This window comes from Kogia breviceps, chromosome 14 (genome assembly GCF_026419965.1).
Source record: "Kogia breviceps isolate mKogBre1 chromosome 14, mKogBre1 haplotype 1, whole genome shotgun sequence".
Classification (NCBI taxonomy): domain Eukaryota; kingdom Metazoa; phylum Chordata; class Mammalia; order Artiodactyla; family Physeteridae; genus Kogia; species Kogia breviceps.
Genome location: NC_081323.1, coordinates 76,158,799 through 76,175,493, shown reverse-complemented (window position 1 = coordinate 76,175,493; position 16,695 = coordinate 76,158,799). Strand labels below are relative to the sequence as shown.

Below are 16,695 nucleotides of genomic sequence, written 5' to 3'. Positions count from 1 at the left end.
CCTGCCATTCTAGAAACCCCTTCTTTAGTTTGTGAACATTTGGACGGACTGATTTCCTTCCCTTTTGTGCCCTGGAGTACCACCGCAAGATCACAGAAAAGGTTTCAACTTCCAATTTATTGTACACTCACTGTAGGTAACTGCTTAGTCCTCAAAACGCAAAGCTTAGCAACACAACTTCCCTTTCAGGGTCTTCAAATATACCTACTGTATTTTGTTGCAACATGTAGGAGAACAGTAATTTGGGTGAGAAAAATAGGCCACTAGAGGGTTTGGGAGGGACATTAGCCTAAGCAAGGTTACGAGGTGCAAAAATACTGTCTTGCCTGAAAATCTCTTACCTCACCTGGTCCTCTGTCACCACACCTTCAGCCATGTATTTAACCTCTGCCTTTCCTATTTTGCCACTTTAGACTTGCAGCTCTTTCAACTCCCTTGACTCTATTTCCATCTTTCTACTCAACTACAACGTAACATTTCTGGGAAGCAGTTTAGCAAAGCTACTTCAAAAGCATGAAAAGTCCAATTTATCCAAGTTTTTTTTACTCAAAAGCAGCTGTCTCCAACCTTTTTGGCACCAGGACTGGTTTCGTGGAAGACAGTTTTTCGAGGGGGGCGGGGGATGGTTCAGGCAGTCATGCAAGCGATGGGGGGCAGCAAATGAAGCTTTGCTTCCTTGCTCCCTGCTCACCTGCTGTGCGGCCTGGTTCCTAACAGGCCACTAAACAGTACTACTGGTCCTCTGCCCAGGGGTTGGGTACCACTGCTCAAAAGGATTTATACTAAGGAAGCAGGAATGCTTTCAAAACCTTAAGTTACTTAAGTCTAATAACTAGCATAAAAATTGAAAACTTAAATGCTTAATGATGGGGAACTATTGGAGATAAAATACATTAGAAGAATTATTAAACCATTAAAATGTTTTTCAAGGAATATTTAATACAGTAGATAATATACACTTATCTAACATGTATTTTTATCACTGACGCTAAAGCAAAACATCCTGTTTATTCGTAAGTATGGCCTGTATGTGTACACTACAGTGCAATTTAAAAAATATTGTAATTTTAATTTCAGAACTTCAGAATCTGAACAGATGCCAGTGTTCTCTCCTTTTTTTATATGGGAAAAGAAAATCCTTTGAAAATCATTTGAAGCTCGGACAAAAATTCCATAGCTATATTCTTAGGATCACTCTGTAGAATCTTCATGATTCAGATGATACAAGGGAAGCTTCAATTCAACCTTTGAGAGAAGACATTCCAGCTCTCATGATCTCATCAACCAGGAGAATGTTGGTGGCAATCACAGTGCTGAAAAGGGGGGGAAAACAATCAGACTACTCAGGTTTGAGGTATGAACTCTAATTCAACTCAATCTCCAATTAAATTGCACAAATTATATCCAGTCAGGTTTCCCCTTCCCTTTCCATACATAGAAGGCTCACTTAGTTGCTACTTTTGACTGATTACCTTTTCTTACAGAAAGAAAATTAAATAAAACATACCATTAAAGAGTACGAATATTCCCCAAATGTTATAATTTTGGCTTTCCCAAACTTACCAGGAATGAAGCAGCTGTTTCTTTACACAATAGTTATCCCATACGCCTACTTCTGCTGCTACCATTGGCTCACCTGAAAAGTAACCCAGTATTCTTAAAATCATATAGAGCAGGTCCTAAGATCAGAATACTGTCTGAGAGAACTAATAAGAGTATCTTGTGCTGCTTTACTCATCAGTGGTCACTCATTTCCTCCAGTATTATCTATGAGAACCCAAAGTTCCTCAGTTAGCCCAATGTTGTACTCCAGACCATGACTCCTGTGGACAGCAGCTCTGATGAGCGGCTCTCCTCTACTTAGAATGCTTCCAGTGATAGGAATGCTCTATTTGGTTATCAAATATTTGAACATCTCTGTTTTTCTGGAGATGTTCCTATTTGTCCATATTAAAGTATAGCACCTGAAATATAATCTAGCAAAAAGGCTTATCATTACCCTCATTCCAGAAACCTTTTTAAATTAACTAAATTGGAAGACTGGAATTGACATATACACACTACTATATATATATGAAATAGATAATAACCTACTGTATAGCACAGGGAACTCTACTCAATACTCTGTAATGACCTATATGGGAACAGAATCTAAGCATGGATATATGTATAACTGATTCACTTTGCTGTACAGCAGAAACTAACACAACACTGTAAATCAACTATACTACAATAAAAGTTAATTTAAAAAAGAAACCTTTGATATTAACTTCAATGTAAATGATGCTGTTCACAATAGGTCTTACACATACTGCACAGATGTATCTCAGTTATCTCTCTTCCACTTTGTACTTGTATAATTTGGATTACACTGGCCTAAGATCAGGGCTTTACTCATTTTTAGATTTGGTTCCCTCTTCCAGCATTTTTTGCTATCCTCAGCCTTTTTTCACCCATGAGTATGATCATGAAATGTATCATTTTAATCAAAGTCCCTGATAAAAAACAGTAAAGCAGTTCAACATGAAACCCTTCAACATTAAACCAAACCACCTACCACAACTCAGCAATATCAACAAATCCGTACTCTTCTAAATTATTCAAATGTCTCCTCGATTCCCTTTATTTCTGTATCTAGTCATTACATTTTTGTATCATATTTTAGAACCCAGAGATCCCGGATAGCACTGGTGTCAAAGAGCAAAAGCAACTCCAAGATTCTTCTCGCTCCCTTTTTTTTTTTTATCCTTCCTGGTCTTACCTCACCTATAGTATCTAGTTCACCCCCTACAAATAGTCACATCCTCCTTACCTGTGTTCAAGTCTACACCCACAAGTTGACCTGATTCTGAATGCTCTGCTTTAACTTTAACTAGTGTTTCCTGAAGGTCAAAACCAGAGTTCTGAGCAAGAACCTAAAGGAAACAAATTTATTTAAAAGACAGGACCTAATAACAGATAGTCAAGTCTGTAATAAATGAACAGTATTTCCAATTAATAGTTAAAAGAAAACCTTTAATAAGTGAAAACAGACCGGTATTTATGTTCACTTCAGAGAATGACTAGATATACATTACCAACCAACTTACTAATCCACCCCAAGCCCGGCAATACACTGGTCATAAACTGTACCCTCAAATAAGCATACAATTTAATCACAGTATTAACCTTAGTTTAAAACAAAAACAAAAAGCAAGCTTGTACCCCCACACTGCAAACCCTCTTAAAACAGCTATCTCTTGCCATCTGAAACATCAGATATTCAAGCCTCCCCTCCAGAGGAACCAATACATTTAGATAATAAATACCTGTTCTAGTGTTAGGGTGAAAACTGATGAACCCTTTTTATTCAAAATCCACATTATGAAAAAACCCACATTAACAAAAAGTTTTCATCAGATGAATCATTTTGGTGTAGTTTAGAAAACAGTTAAAGCATTCACACCTTGGGAATAATGAGCAATGCATCAGCAAATGCTTGAACTCCAAGCTGGGCCCTGCCCTTTACACTGGGCTTATATTTCATCAGGGCTTCTGCCATTGCCACTTCCACTGCACCAGCACCTGGAACTACACAGCCTGTTGGGTGGGAGGAAGAGAGAAATGCTAAGCTACAAAGAAAAAAAAACTGTAGAGGCAATTTTAAGAAAATATATAAATTAAAACACACACCGGAAATCCATTAATTTGAGAATTCAGTATAACCACAGCAATTTTAATATTACATTTCAAAGCAATACAGGCAACATCCTCTTAGTATTAGTTCACTTATTTGTATCCCCTTTTAACAATAGCATGCCATGAAAAAACAGCATACCATCATAGCCATTTTAAAGGTAAAACTTTACTTTTGCATGGTGTCTGGCTGTGTAAACTACTGATAAAAAGAACACAGTATTCAGCCATGCCTTTTAGACTAGCAAAAGAATACAATTTAAATACAATGACGATCTTACCATCATCAATAGCATTTTTAACAGCCCTCAAGCCATCTCTTATTGCATCTTTGATTTGAGTGAGTGTGTGCTTATTTGGTCCTTTGATCAATAATGTGACCGAGCGAGGATTGTTACAGTTCTCAATAAAGGTGAACTTCTCTTCTCCCTGTGTGAAGAGACTATTTTCAAAAACCAGGATACGGTTGTGCAAAGAATGACCAGATGAGAGGGCCTTATGAGGGAATAAGTAGCATATTAATAGGGCACAGCACTGATCACATTAAAGCAAATAACTTCTTTAAAAAAGTCACATAAAAGAAATGTGATTTTCCCATCAATGGCTTATCACTACTACATATAAATCATCAAAATGTATATTAACAAAGCAAAAATATCATCCAAAGTTTGAATGAATTTTTAACTACTGAAGAATTCATGAGCCAAAAAGTAGTATTATTCTGGAAAGAAAATACACTTACCAATGTATATTCATAGACAAGTCCTGCATGTCCCAAACAGTCAGGATTTAGGTCATCAAGAGAATTTAGGGCTACCCCACCACAAGCAAGAGTCAGCCTGAAATATTCAAGTGTTTTAAGGGAAATGCAGAAGGGGTTTTATTAGTTATGTTTAGAGATTAATATTTTTAGAAAGCAATCTTTTTTAGAATTACATGCAAAAATCATATTCTAAAATATACTTTAGCTTAAGCCTTTCCATTCACTACCAACTAGCTGAAAACTGGTCTTTTCTCCTAACTCTCCATTTAAAACACTTCTTAAGTCAGCAAATACTCCTCTGATATGAAATCTAAAGGTGCTCTTCATCATGGTGAGCTCTTTGGAAGAAAGTATTCCTCTGAAACCCTTGATGCTGTCTCTTGACATGGAAAAATGTGTACTGTATAGGTCATCGTTTAAAAATAAAACAAGTATGGGCTTCCCTGGTGGCGCAGTGGTTGGGAGTCTGCCTGCCGATGCAGGGGACGCGGGTTCGTGCCCCGGTCCAGGAGGGTCCCACGTGCCGCGGAGCGGCTGGGCCCGTGAGCCATGGCCGCTGAGCCTGTGCTCCGCAGCGGGAGAGGCCACAGCGGTGAGAGGCCCGCGTACCGCAAAAATAAATAAATAAATAAATAAATAAATAAAACATGTATATCAACAATCATAGCAGAACTATTCACAACAGCCAAGGCAGAAACCCAAATAAATGTCCACTAACAGATAAAATAAATGAAACTAAATGTGGTATACTCATACAATGGAATATTATCCTTAAAAAGAAAAGTGATCCTGGAAAACACAGATAAAAAGATAAATTTTATATTATGTATATTTTATTGCAATAAAAAATAAGTAAATCACAAAACTAAGAGAAAAAAAGGAATAATCTAAGTTAACTTGCAAAATAAGTGAAATTCATGTCACAGTCTGCTATCCATACCTTTCCATATTTCTCCTTTTAGCTCTGCGCAGAGCTACTATGCCTTCTTTTGCAAGAGCATCTAAGGAAAAGGGGTCAATTCCCTATAATAAAAAATAAGTTTCAATATTTTACCTTTAAAATAAAAATAAACACACTATTTATAAAACAAAATTTCTTACCTTTTGATTAATAACAACAAATCCTTTATCTGAATCACCACAGACTTTCTTTTTCAGGTCTATTATTTTTTTAACTCTGTCTTCAATGAATTTTCTTTCAGCTTTCACTAGTTTCTCTCTCTCCTCTGCACTCTTGTAAAAAAAGCCAGAATTCACTTCTCTAAAAAAAAGGAAGTTACAGAAAGGGGAGGAAATATTTAGCAAATAGTCACCGAGCTCCAATTCCACCCCTGGTACGTTTTCAGAGACTATTTCCTGTAATTTTCCGAAACCCCATTGAGGCATTATTGTCCGTACAGCGGGGAAACTGAGTCTCACAAAAAAGTGACTTGCCCCAATTATCAAGCTCTTCCACCTCTTCCATTTTTAAGGAGCTATACATAAACTCACGTTTTTTCATATTCTAATGACACATTGCATGTGAGGATGTACACATCTTCTACTCTCTTTTTCATATCAGGATGCCGTGCCCCATGGTCCAAAACAAGACCTCTGATCAAGCTGTTACAACACATAAAAATTATGTTCTTATTGATTTCCAGATGGGGTGTAACATATGCTAACAAAACTAAAACACTGAATTGAGACTGTATTGATAATTTTCACACAATCAGCTTTACTTCTTGAGCTATTTGAACAAGACTTTTGGGTAATACCTAGGAAGATTCAATTGTGAAAAAGCAGAATTCCAGATCATGACAAAAACAAGCCATTCAAATATAAGTAACAACCCTGTCTTGTGCAGAAGGTTCTGCAGAGAAATAGTCACAAGTTTGATAGGCTATTAAACTGTGATCACCTCATTTAAAAAATGCTTTCAAACTAGGTCTTTGAAATAATTTTCTTTAAAATTCCCTGAAGTCTCCCATATGCCTTGTTCAATAAATGCCAAGTGACTGATATAGTTGACTTTCCAGAATCATTCTATGTAAAAATACATCATACCATTAACTTCATTTCAAGAGGAAATACTGATACTACTGAGTAAATGAAATACTCATCTAGGCAATATACGTTAATTCAAAGACAAAAAAAAAACCAGGCAAAATATATGTATTGTATAGACTCCTTCAAGTTTGTAAACACTCTTTTTATTTCATAGCATTCCACCACCTACCTTGTATCGGTTTCAGATTTATGTTTCATCTCCATGATCTCAACCATGAAGAGGTCAATAGGTTCATCTTGTTTTTTAATGGCTAAAATGGAGTCCACTACAGCCTGCAACAAAGTATAACCATTCAATGAATTTGACTAGCAGAAGTTGAGACACTTTGTTGTTTATTCTTCAGAAAAGTTTAAAGCAGACAGCTTCTCGTCTTTAAAAATCTCTGAATTGATCTAAGTCTTTTTTTACACACTAATAGAATGCATTATTTGTAAAGGGCTGAAGTCATTTACATTTCTGAAACCTCAATTTGTAATTACCTAAAGAATCACTGGCATCTCTACTACTAGTAGCTTTTTAATAAGGAAATCTCCATCTTAGAAACCTTTTTTACTGAAAGCTCTGATTATACCTTCGTAACCTGGCCAGGTATGTGATTATGATTTTCTCACTTTACTTATTTTTTTTTCTACTTTTAGGCCCACAGATCAGGTTATCACTGCCACAAAAATGAACCTATTTACTCCACACAGGATGGAACTGTGAAGACTTCAGATGGCACTCTATAACTGGAATTAGTAAGAATACTGATGTTTCCAGTTGCCAGGGGTTTTCAGTATAGGTGTAATGTACCAGACACATACCAAATTTAACACATACCTCTGTTAAGACATCAGCAAGTTCAGCATGAACTTTAGTACGTAGAGATGTTCTGGCCACATCTATAAGTGTTTCCCTGTCCATCTCTTTGCTTACTTTGACTTGTTCCAAAAACTGAAGTGCCTTTTCCTTTGCAGCTTCAAATCCTTCTGTAATTATTCTGGGATGAAGACCCTATGATAAACACACAATTACAAAACCGCCACTAACAACAGAGACCTTCAGTTAGATGCAACTAGTTCACGATAAAGCAAATTTATGAAGGGATATTCTGGATCATTCATACCCTTAAACACAATTAATATAATGTGCTGACTTTCTGAATACATTTAAAAGGACAAATACTCCTTTCAATGCAGAGGAAAAGAACAGACATTGCTCTAGCACAGAGTCAAAGCCAAGGGAACTATAAAGCACACTTGGGTGTTCACTGTGCAAACCACAAGGGATAACGCCCAAAACTCAAAGTGTCGTAACAACTGGCAGTCAATAGGACCATTATATCTTTCCTATAGGTGATATGAAATTAATTCACACCATTTACTAATAAAATAAACAGGAAGAATAAGAGTCTACTTTCTCTCTCTTCCCAGGAAATTCTTCCTAACATCAGATTAGTACTCACTGAGGTTTGCTTTAACCTTGGAACTACTGAGGGCTAAAAAAGTTGTAGTATTCTTATTTAAATTCAAGGTTTTTGTTAGCTTTTTCCTTAAAAATATGCCTAATCCTGAATATTCCATTTCTACATCACAATTATTAATCTGTTATAGGCATATTGTATATGCAATGCAACTTGATGAAAAACACATTTCATGCCAAGGAAGATTCTTCAACTCATCCAGGATCATAGTAAATTTGTGTCACAGTAGGATACAGACCCTTGTTCCCATATTTAACCCCATGCTCTTTACATTCTATTATATGGCCTCAGTTACGACTAGCACATCAGTTTTTATAAGTAAAACTAAGATTATTTCCTATACACAATAAAATATCACAGAAACACGAGAATCATGTATACTTCAGAAATGTAGAGATCCGCCTGCTTCAGGAGCTCTCCAATAATTAGGACATTGGAAGTGGTACCATCACCAGTTATGTCATCCTGGGCTGTTGCTACTTTGGCTATTAAGGAGGCCGTTGGGTGTTGAATTTGCTACAGGTAGAGAAAGAAAAAAATTTGTGCAACAACTTAAAAATGAAAACAGTCCAAATATACCTTAAAATGTGTGAAGGGCTAATCTATCTGCACAAAATGCCCAAGTGTACAGTTACATATTACTCTGATTAAAAACTCACCATTAGCTACCAGTTTATGATGACAGAAACACCTTCATATATAAATGTTTCCTTCTGATTATTTCCACTTTACTGATGAGGAAATGTGAGACCCAGTTAAGGTTAACTCAAGGTGATAGAACTAACAAGCAATAATTTCAAATCCATGCGTGCCTCTTTATGACAAATTTAAGATTCTTGTGAGAATAAACCAAGTGCCTTTTAAATGAAAGCCCATCTGCCCAGTTTACTTGGCACTGAACAAATAATTAAGATGAAAAAAAAAAAAAAAAAAGAAAAACTTAGCCTCTTTAGCAAAGATCATCAATGGATGCTCAGTCACTCTGGAAAGGTTTTGGAAAAACAGAATATTATGTTTGTCACCCACAGATTCTTAATTACAAAGGCTCCAACATGGCTCCTGCACTGCTTTTGTCTTCTTATACTCCAGCCATGTAGAGATGACTTTTCTGACATCAAGTTTAAACTATGACTCTTAATGTTCTCTGCTAGCACAGGCCACCACTTAAGCCACCAAACAAAAACTACACCTTCTAGGTTAGCTATTCCTTACTGAAGATATTTACAAACACCTGGAATGTTGAAGGCATGATATGCTATTATCAAAACCCTAAATTTTACTCTAAACTCAAAACATAGGCAAGTCATTTCCTTCTCTAGGATTTGAACTGTTAGATTTTGGAAACTTAGGGATGAGTAAAATGATTGCTCCTCTCAGTAACCTCAGATTCTTAGTCACTGGGACTTTAAAAATGGTATAGTTTTATTTCTCCTCCAGTTGGTGGTGGAGAAGTGTGATATAACAGAAGTGCTGTTTGAAAAAGTATAACCATCCTGTCGCATTTTGCCTCCCTGATTATGTCAACTGCTCTCAGTTTTTATTAGAATTTTAGTAATTAATACCCTTTAACGAAGGCCTTAAATGGCAAGGGTAAGGGATTCAAAAGGAAGTTTCTTAGACTCCAGGGCTCCTCACTGTACCATACTGTCAACAACAGTACTGATTACATTTTTTCTACTTCTTCCATTGTCTGGAAAACTACCTGTTGAGAAGAATGAATGTGATTTTCTCCTACTTTGTAAACGAATAGTAAAAGTCTTCCTACAAATCAAATGTACTACGGAAAACCAAGACATTTTGGACCTAGTCTAGCAGCCTCTCACCATTTCATGAAGCAGCACATTTCCATCTTTAGTGAGCTTGATGTCTCCAGCACCAGAAACAAGCCTGTTCAATGGGCAGAAATGAATCACAGTTTGACTTTTTCAATGGAGACCAAATTAAGAGGCCCATAAAAATCGGGCTTTACCCAGATCCTCAGGAGCTGGGGCCAAGGGTTGGTTCTCTGCTTCCGGTAACAGGAATGGTTCAATGCCCACCCCCTCCCGTCTGGGAAACAGTCCTCAGGGTCTCTTAGGTCCCAGGCGCGGTGGGGGGCGGGGGGGAAACCGCGCACGCGGGAAGCTTTGTTCTCTGCGGAGACGGCATCGATCACCAAAAGAAACGGCCAGGGCAAGAAATAGGGCCGACCCGGGACAATGGGGGGAAGAAAGGCCGCCGCGGCGAGCGCAGAGGCCCGGAGGCGGCGGGCTCCAGGCCTCGGTCCCCGGCGCAGGCCCGCGACAGAGCGAGGTGCGCGGTGCCCGCCCAGCCCCGCCTTACATCTTCATGGTGCCCTTAGGCCCCAAGTTGGTCCTCAGCACGTCCTGCAGCCCCCGGGCCGCGCTGATGTTGACCGCCAACGCCGCCTGGGCTCGGGCCACCTCAGCCTTGGGATTCAGGGTCTTCACGGCCGCCATAGCTGACCCAACAGAAGAAAATGAGGGAACCCGGCGTCCGGAAAGCCCAGAGCCGGTTCAGCGTGGCCGGGAGGCGCTATCCGGGTCTTCTGGAAAAATCGGGCGCGCCGGGCCCGCCTCCAGCGTGACCGCGCGCCACCGCCATTGGGCCTCGGGTCGGCCGGTGCCGCTCATTGGGTCACGGCCGCACGTAGCCCCGCCCCTCGCGTTGGCCGTGGCGCCATTGCGCTCGGGAGGAGCGTTTCCCACAGGCAGCCGGGGCTCGCGGGGCCCTCGTCAGCGCCGGGTTTTGCTGGCCGCGGATCTGAGGGCGTAGGCGGAGCGGGCTTGTTGGCCGCGTGCGTCAGGGCGTGAGGGGAGAGGCGGCTGCTCTTTCCCGGAGGTCTCCGGCCGCAGGGTGTAGGGTGGGCCTCCTCCCTCCCCCGCTCGCGCCGTTTGCCCTTTTTATCGCCTTGCTCCTTTCATCTCAGTATCCTAGGTGTTTCAGGCGTAGGGAAGACGAAGAGATATAATGCGAGGTGGAAAGTGCTAGAAGCCTTTAGAAAGCTACTTGATTGGTGCGATGGCAATTGAGGAAAAGCTAGAGTCAGTCCACCCTTCGGGCACTCGACACAGTGCTGAGGCTTCAGGCCCTCAAGGCAGTTTTGAAAACTCAGACTTCGTTGAGCAATGGTGTCCAGCCTTTGAGAGAACTCCTTTATTCTGAAAGATGTCCACAACTGTTTTCTAGTATCCAGTTCCCGCCCCCTGCGTAGATACCAGGTATTCACTAGTGTTTTGTATTTTATTTTTATAGGTAATGACTAAAACTGTTCGGAATTCAGAAGGTGCCAAAGCGTATATGGTGAAAGGTCTTCCTCCCTCCTCTAGTTCAACTTCTTCCTGGCATGTACCTTTAGCTACATAAGTTTCCTTTAGATAGTGTGAATTCCCCAGATGCTCTCTGCATTTCTAAATAAATACATATATAAATATAAGAAATTTCCCCCCCACAAAATGGCAGTTTATAATACGCACTATTGGGTGTGTTACACTTACAGTATCTTGGAGATTGTCACATATCAATACAAATACGTCTTCCTCATTCTTATTAATAGCTGCATGATATTCTTTATAAGAATGACCTGATTAGCCAGTCACCTACTGGTTAACATTTAGGTTGTTCCCAGTCTTCTAGCGACTACCGTGGTATATAATGCTTTTAAGTGGCTTTGTGTATTTGAGAATCACAGAAGCATCTAAGTTTGAGTTACACAGTAGAAGGAGATGCATGATTAGTTCTGGAGAGCCTTAATCCTCAAGAAGCAGGTAGCCTAGTTAGGGAGATAAACTTGTAAACAAATGACAGTAGAGTATAGGATGTTTTATTTAAGGGATGAATGCAGTTCTCTGAGCACAAACATATTAACTCGGAGTATTGGAAGGCTTCTTGGAGGAGGTAAGTTTTGAATGATACATAGATACTTTGCAGGAGAAGAGGGCTTAGGACAGTGATATCAGACAGAGAGTGACAGTGGAAGGGCCTGGCATGCCCAGCGGAAGGTGGGTGGATACAATCTGCAAGAGACAAATTTGGTGAAGTAGCTTGTCCTGACTGTTAGGGCCTGGTTTGCTAGTTAAGAAGTCTGGGCCGAAGCCTGCCAGCTGGATTCTTTGGTGAGAATCCACCCAAAGAAGTAGTGATGAAGATAACTCTGGAGGTGCAGTGGAGGATGAACTAAGGGAGAAGACTGAGGATAAGGCAATCAGAAAGAAAGGGGTTGAAAAGTCCATGCAGAAGGTGATGAAACATTTTTAATAACATAAATAAGGGGGAAAATCATGTTTTAAATAGCATGTATAATATGTTCTCAGTTTTTTAACCATTCTCCATGCATCTATACAAAAAAGGACAGAGGATATGCATCAAAATATTAACATTGGGGACTTCCCTGGTGGTCCAGTGGCTAAGGCTCCACACTCCCAGTTCAGGGGGCCCGAGTTCCATCCCTGGTCAGGGAACTGGATCCAACATGCTGCAGCTAAAAGATCCTGTGTGCCGCAACTAAGACCCGGCGCAGCCAAATAAATATTTTAAAAGGTATTAACTTTGACTATATTAAAAAAATTCATAATGTTTTCATTTTTGCAGCCCCCCCCAATTTATGTATCCATAAAAGCGGGATACAGAATTATATACATGAAAATATGAAATATACAAAGTATGTCCAGTGTCTTATTTTTTGAAATCATGTATATGCACATATGATTTCATAAAAATATTAAATATTTAGGGGACTTCCCTTGCGGTCCAGTGGTTAAGACTGCTTCTAAATGAAAATCAATGACTTTTCTCAGACGTGATTAATGAAACATGTAACTATGAAAGAATTAAAATTAAAAAAAAAAGACGAGCTTCCATTGCACGGGTCACGGGTTCGATCCCTGATCGGGGAACTAAGATCCCGCATGGCACCGCCAAAAAAATACATATGTATATATTAAAAATTTATATATGTAAAGGACAGGAAGGATATCCTCAAAATGTTGAACATTTTGTTTCTATCTTTGCCAATTTTATAGGTGAAAAATGGTATCTGAAAGTTTTGGGGTTTTTTTTTGACTGCACCATGCAGCTTGCAGGATCTTAGTTCCCCCACCAGTGAAAGTGTGGAGTCCTAATAACTGGTCCACCGGGGAACTCCCTTATAGTTTTGTTTGTTGAGGGTGAGGTTGAGCATATATCTTATATGTAAGAGCCATTTGTAGGTTTTTTTTCTGTGAGCTGTCTATTTACATCTTCTGTTTTCCTATTTGGTTTCTTATGGATTTGCAGGAGCTCTTTGTGTTTTCTGTGTTGCATTTAATTTGTCCCAGTGTTATTTATATTTAGTATTTATGCCTTTTTTTCCAATTAAACGTTAAAATTTTTTTCAGGTAGTCAGTTGTATCTTTTTTCTTTTATGTGTGTTTGAATTTTGTGCTATACTGTGTAAAACAAGCTTTACACACAAAAAATATTTTTAAATTTCTCCCATGTTTTCTTTTGTATTTTTAAGGTTTCGTGTTTCATTTTAATCTTTCATTCATTTGGAATTTATTTTATTTTGGTAAGGAATGAGAGAATCTGTGATATAATAAAAATATATATTTGGTCTTTGTCCGTGGTTCCTGGAACAGAACTAAAACTATTTGTTTCTGAGAGATAGGAGTGTCTTTTGTTATCCATTACAGTCCCCTTTAGAATATACCTGAGTCTGTGCTATTGAGGTGAGTCAAGGTAGGGACCCTAGATAGCCTCAGGGTGGGGGCTGGTCACTAAGAAGACCAAACATGTGATTAGAGGTTGGGAAGTCTCTGCCCCGTGCCCCCAACCTCTGGAGAGTGGAGGGGGGCTGGAGATGGGTTATAAAAATGCTTGAACAATCAGTGTGAGTGAACCCATTGATGTCCTGGCAGGGTGGTACATCCAGAGGGCATGGTAGCTCTGCGTCACTCCCCCAGTACCTTGTCCTGTGCACCTCTTCCATTTGGGTGTGCCTGAGTTGTATCCTTTCTAATAAGCTACTAAACCTAAGTCAAGTGATTTCCTGAGTTGTGGGTCAGTCTCAAAAATTTTCAGCTTGCCCTAAAGAGGGGATTTTGTGGGAACCCCAAAATCTGTAACCAAGGTGGACAGAAGTGTGGGTAGCTTAGGGACCTGGGACTTGCAACTAGTGTCTGAGTGGAGGCAGTCCTGTGGGTCTGAACCCTTAACTGTGGGGGTTGCCCTAACTCCAGATAGTGTCAAGATTGAGTTGCTGGATGCCCAGTTGGTGGTGGAGAATCAGATAGTTGGTTTCTGGGAATTGGTGCTTGGGAAAAACTCACACAGAATCCAATTTAATTTTTCTTCCAGAATAATTAATGTTTTCCACCATTAACGTATAATGTAATTATTAGCATATGCTACATTCCCAGATGTATCTGGATCTACTTTGGACTATATTCAGTTCCATACTGTTGTACGTTTCAACACCATATTGTTTAATTTACTATAGTTTTACAGTATGTTTCAAAGTTTGGTAGGGCCAGATCCTCTTCATCAATCTTTTTTCAGAAAATTTCTGGCTATTTTGCATGTTTGTTTTTCTTTTTAAATAAATAATAGAATTAATCTAGTTTTAAAAAATCTCTTTTTTTATTACTTTTTAAGTAAAATACATGTTTTAACAGGTGGAATATACAAATTTATGCAATGGAAGTGGAGATAGCAAAAGGCCAGGGGCTAGAGGCATTTCTGACATAAAATTGACTGAATTTCGAAACCTGCTACATAGTTACCATTTCTAGTCTAGGAGTCTGAAGAGGTCAAGGAAATTCCGGAAAAGGGGCAGGTTTTGTATGGGGAGGTGGGGTAACAATATTGATTTTGGGTAATGTTTCTTCTGTTGTTGGCCATTCATTTTCTGAGTGTCTACTGTGTTGCCAAGTACTGTGCTTGGAGTAAATATACACATGAAAAGAGAAGGCCCCTTCAAAGACTTCCCAGTGTAGAGAGACAAACACACAATAACATACGTAATATATACAATATACTAAAGACCTGTTATGGTATGTATAATCTCAGTGCATGCTATTTAGAGAAGACTTCCTAAAGCAATTCTTTTTCTTAACTATTGAAAAAATTATATTTGATTTTCTTATTACAAAAATAATACATAATCATTATAGAAAAAGTAGCAGAAGCAAATAAATTTAAAATAAATTCATAATCTCATTGCTCAAAGGTGACCATTTGTGATGGTTAATTTTATGTGTCAATGTGGCTGGTCCATGGTGCCCAGATATTAGGTCAAACATTACTCCAGACATTTCTGTGAAGGTGTTTTTTTTTTTTTGGATAAGATTAACATTTAAATTGGTGGATTTAAAATTTAACCATTAAATTTACTGTATTGTAAAGCAGAGTATCCTACAATAATGGGTGGGCCTCCTCCAATCAGCCGAACGCCTTAATAGAGCAAAGGCATATCTCCCCCTAGCAAGAATAAATTCTGCTAGCAGACAGCCTTTGGGTTACCAGCCCTCTATGATCATGTGAGCCAATTTCTTAAAGTAAATCAATCTCTCTCATTTTAACGTGGGTGATGCCCTACATGTCTTCACTTTAACAGATATGCTGTGAGGCTGTATATCTATATATCTAGATTGATATGTATAGATAGATATCTAGATGCACATTCTGTTGGTTCTGTTTCTCAGGAGAATCTTGACTAATACAGATTATGGTGCTGATAAGGCTTCTAAAGGAGCAGAATCTTTTTTTTTTTTTTTTTTTTTGCGGTGTGGGCCTCGCACTGTTGTGGCCTCTCCTGTTGCAGACTCCGGATGCGCAGGCTCAGCGGCCATGGCTCACGGGCCTAGCTGCTCCGCGGCATGTGGGATTCTTCCCGGACCGGGGCGCGAACCTGTGTCCCCTGCATCAGCAGGCAGACTCTCAACCACTGCGCCACCAGGGAAGCCCAAGGAGCAGAATCTTAAGGATGAATTTTCTGAATTTGTTCTGGGGTTTTTGGAATTGGCTTTCTAATATTAGATTTAAAGACTAATGATTCTGTTTCTGATAAAAAGGAGAGTAGTAGTAATGGTATAGTTCATGGCATGTTATGAAAATATGCAAAGTATCCTAATTGGATGCTCCTAATCAAACACAAGAGGCAAGGACCTGGGTAACCATATATATGATACCTTCGAACATTTTTGTCAAACTAATGCATATAATGAGGTTGGCTGGTTGCTTCTAATGTCACTGGACAAAGTGGGGGAAGAAAAGGATGAGATCAGGGATTCAAATTCCCAGCTTAAGCAATATATAAATCACCTGAAAGCTTCTATGTCTATCCTGAAAGAGACTTTTAGCTCCTATAGCCACAGGGCTGAGATTGCTGAAGTCTTATCATGTGAGTGGCTGAATTACAATGCAAATTGAAAAGTGAGGGCATTATGAGGAAGGAATGGGATCTGCAATTTGGAGTGGGACGTATGAGAATACCCTGATGAAGCTGGGGACATTGAGCCCCTACATTCTGTTGAATCTTCTTTGCCGGTAGAAGCAGCCTCTCTAACCCCGTCTGTGGAGATTTACGCTATGTTGCTCTATGAAACTGTAATGGCCTCCTCTGAGGCAGTTGCCTTGCAAAATACTGGTGATTCTCTTCAGGACTCACCCCTTTTTACTTCTGAAGCTGTAACTAGACTAAAGTCTCAGTAGGCCCTGGAGGCACAAGTAAGTTACATGAAGAAGTGGCCTAAATATCCATGATCC

General features: G+C 39.3%; 2 protein-coding genes and 2 non-coding genes across 6 annotated transcripts in view; 1 reads left to right on the top strand and 3 right to left on the bottom strand.

The window, feature by feature from the left end:
• Window positions 1-97: 97 nt before the first annotated feature.
• Window positions 98-10,893, bottom strand: CCT6A (chaperonin containing TCP1 subunit 6A). The gene is made up of 14 exons (XM_059036665.2): window positions 10,273-10,893; window positions 9,774-9,837; window positions 8,332-8,466; window positions 7,308-7,481; window positions 6,657-6,760; window positions 5,930-6,040; window positions 5,540-5,699; window positions 5,379-5,461; window positions 4,418-4,514; window positions 3,957-4,104; window positions 3,446-3,579; window positions 2,813-2,915; window positions 1,564-1,636; window positions 98-1,313 (listed from the first exon to the last, which is right to left on the bottom strand). Exons 1-14 carry the CDS (start codon window positions 10,407-10,409, stop codon window positions 1,241-1,243), a joined length of 1,596 nt encoding a protein of 531 aa, XP_058892648.1. The 5' UTR covers window positions 10,410-10,893; the 3' UTR covers window positions 98-1,240.
• LOC131741886 (small nucleolar RNA SNORA15) lies at window positions 3,771-3,908 on the bottom strand. Its single transcript, XR_009331242.1, has one exon. It is a non-coding gene; the product is annotated as a small nucleolar RNA SNORA15 (small nucleolar RNA).
• Window positions 7,612-7,745, bottom strand: LOC131741891 (small nucleolar RNA SNORA22). Its single transcript, XR_009331246.1, has one exon. It is a non-coding gene; the product is annotated as a small nucleolar RNA SNORA22 (small nucleolar RNA).
• The window catches only part of PSPH (phosphoserine phosphatase), a 46,571-nt gene continuing 40,483 nt past the window's right edge, over window positions 10,608-16,695 (top strand). The window contains exons 1-2 of one of the 3 annotated variants that reach the window (XM_067013937.1): window positions 10,620-11,171; window positions 11,783-11,847. The gene's annotated coding sequence lies outside the window, so the exon portion shown is untranslated. Of the gene's footprint in view, window positions 11,848-16,695 lie in introns of all 3 variants that reach the window. The other 2 variants (XM_059036711.2, XM_067013936.1) reach the window with 2 other exon arrangements.